The sequence below is a fragment of the Lineus longissimus genome, chromosome 13 (genome assembly GCF_910592395.1).
Source record: "Lineus longissimus chromosome 13, tnLinLong1.2, whole genome shotgun sequence".
Lineage (NCBI taxonomy): Eukaryota > Metazoa > Nemertea > Pilidiophora > Heteronemertea > Lineidae > Lineus > Lineus longissimus.
Genome location: NC_088320.1, coordinates 11746677 through 11749367, shown reverse-complemented (window position 1 = coordinate 11749367; position 2691 = coordinate 11746677). Strand labels below are relative to the sequence as shown.

The 2691-nt window shown below is 41.7% G+C and overlaps 1 protein-coding gene across 1 annotated transcript; it reads right to left on the bottom strand.

The window, feature by feature from the left end:
- Window positions 1-225: 225 nt before the first annotated feature.
- Window positions 226-2170, bottom strand: LOC135497899 (cysteine-rich protein 1-like). The gene is made up of 4 exons (XM_064787890.1): window positions 2038-2170; window positions 1795-1889; window positions 1059-1176; window positions 226-673 (listed from the first exon to the last, which is right to left on the bottom strand). Exons 1-3 carry the CDS (start codon window positions 2075-2077, stop codon window positions 1081-1083), a joined length of 231 nt encoding a protein of 76 aa, XP_064643960.1. The 5' UTR covers window positions 2078-2170; the 3' UTR covers window positions 226-673; window positions 1059-1080.
- Between the last annotated feature and the right edge of the window lie 521 nt (window positions 2171-2691).

The window sequence follows — 2691 nt, the reverse complement described above, 5'->3', positions numbered from 1 at the left end:
ACATGTGATCAGCTGCGAGGACAATATCGTGGACTGAGACTTGTATTTTCAACCGATATAAATGTATTTTTATAAGGTACAATAAACTTGATTTGAATTTGAATTTGAATTTGAATTGTGTCGTCCGTCATCAGGATCATTCCAAGATGAAATGACGAAGTAGTTGTCTTGCTCAATGACAATACACCGGGCCTAAGGTCATGAAATGAAGTAAAAGAACAATGATAAACCACGAAACGACACTGAGAGTTTATTTTCGAGTTTGCAATGAATGATTAGTGGAGGTATCGGTGTGACAGAGGATGTCGGTCGTGGTTGCATTTAGGACAATTTGTGTTCATCACATAAATACCATCTCTAACACACAAAGGGTGCATCGAGGCACGCATTATACATGTGATGAGCAGATTCTTGTTTTGCATTCAGTCACTAAATGAGCGGATTGTTGTCCTGTATTCAGTCACTTGATAAGCAGACTGTTATCTCGAATTCGGTCACGTATTATAATGAGCAGGCACTTATTATAATAGTCGATTGCTGTTTTGCATCCAAGCACAAGCAGATTGTTGGACGAGTCGATCTTGAAATATCCCGCGGAATTTCTGGTCTATTTTATTGTGCACGTAGCCAGCTACTTGAAAAGGACAACGCGTTACGCTGGCAGAGGTGGAATCTGAAATGAAATCAACAGATTTAAACTATCTGAAAGACACGTGAAAGCATGCAACTGGAGACATACATGTACGTATAGGCCTATGTCATATACTCAAAGGGGGTAAATAAATGTGTTTTAACCTCGACCGGTTGAGAATCAGAGGCGATCAAAGGAACTGAACCGGATCTAAAAGAACACATAAGACGCATAATATAGTTCTGAATTAGGATTGTATAACTGTATCACCTGACCATAGGGGAATTCGCATGAAACCTTTTCAAGTGAGACTTTGAACACCGAATATTACACAAGATGACGAAGTTGGGAGATGAACTCCGACCATTCATGGCAAAACAATCCATGAAAGCGATTTCAGCAGACTGAGACAAAATTCACAACACACCTTTGCACCTCCCTGTCCCCGCCTAATATTTATGAGATTCGGTACCACCGTGGCCGAATCCTCCGGCGCCAAAGAGCGCTGCGTAGCACGGCTTGTTGCAATATGGCTTTCCCTCATGCTGCAATAAAGGGAAGTATGAATCACTCATGGGTCACGAAGAATGGATCACGCAGCTTGGTCCACCAAGAAGGCAGGCCGATATCAATCAATATCTCGCTAATAAGCCGAATAGAGACTTTTCATTACGGACATAACGTCTACCTTATTTCAGAAATGTAAATCTTGTGAAGCAGTCATATACTATTAGAAAGTTTTTTAGCTTTTGAAAACCCTTCAAAAGGTTTTTTGGCCTTCACATCAACGAGCTCAGAAACTTGGACTGAGGTCGGGAGGATGACTGGTACCGTAGGATTTTGCATTTGCACTTGCTTTGCTAATATGTGTTTGCCATCAACGCATTTTTCAGTTCACCCGAAGCACTAGAAGGCTTAGTAAAACAATACTTTCGTAACTTTGGACATAGACTGGCAATTTTCAGTCCGATAGTACTACGCGATCGCAATATATACATGTATTTACAATGTAGCCCACTGTGACAGAATAACATGGAAGTTGCATGTACTGGGAGAGAATAACTGATATTATATTTGCCGAGGAGAATGAGTTTACTCGTCAAGGTAGCCCTCATGGAGAAACCATGAAGGTTTTCCAGCTAAACATTACAGTCTAAACCTACCTCCGCATGGCTGCCTGAAGATAGAGTCTTGCTACATTTTTCACATTTAAGGCAAGGTCTGTGCCAGTCTTTTCCCAGAGAGGTCACCTTCTCCGCTGAAACATAACCATAAGCCTAACATAAGCGTAATAAAAAACAAATGCATATATGTGGTGATAACACCATCGTAACATTAAAGGAGCGGTCTACTTGTGGCGCAGCGCGATCGAGGGTCACGCTGAAACAGAAATCCCCTTTACTCACCAAAGTATACTTCCTTCTGACAGTTAGGACACTTCGGCATGTTAAGTTTGCTTCGCGGACAGTTGAGTTAAACGTCTGGATCGTCTGCTCCCAATATCGGTATGAATTGTTAAATGGACGACTGGTTCAACCCTGGGGTACACCCAGGTTTTGCACACGTTACTTCCATCATGCAGGCCTTGGCATGTTCGGGGGCATGTTCCGGACGGTTGGTTTGTTATTATGTTCTTATGTTCAATGACGCCAGACAGTGGCTCTCGAGCCATTATACCGTGAAGATCTATTTTACAGATGTTTTTGTTCCCGACTGTAGGTGGTAAAGGGGTATATATCTGGCAAAGGGCCTATTGCAGAGCACCAGACAGGTTAAGAAGTGCTTTGATAAACACTGACGCTAAGTTTATTGACGTCAATATCATTTATACCGCGCAAAAACTATCTTTGTTAGGTTAAGATGCGAACTTACCAAGAACGCAAACGCTATTGTCATTGATTGTGAGTCACAAGCCAATGAATAGCATGGTAGGCCTACTGATCAAGGTCTGCTGATATATTATGTCATTGCCCTTGGCCTTCGATAATCATTTTTATATAATGAAACAGGATATTGTGGATGAGAAAGCAACGATTGTGGATCGGCATGTGGCTTAGTAA

Bases quoted from the DNA above. Each gene is read 5' to 3' on its own strand.
- LOC135497899 (XM_064787890.1), bottom strand. From the start codon at position 2,077: ATGCCGAAGTGTCCTAACTGTCAGAAGGAAGTATACTTTG. The intron at 1,890-2,037 runs GTGAGTAAAGGG...GTTATGTTTCAG, and splicing joins TCAGAAGGAAGTATACTTTG to CGGAGAAGGTGACCTCTCTG. The intron at 1,177-1,794 runs GTAGGTTTAGAC...CCTTTATTGCAG, and splicing joins CTTCAGGCAGCCATGCGGAG to CATGAGGGAAAGCCATATTG.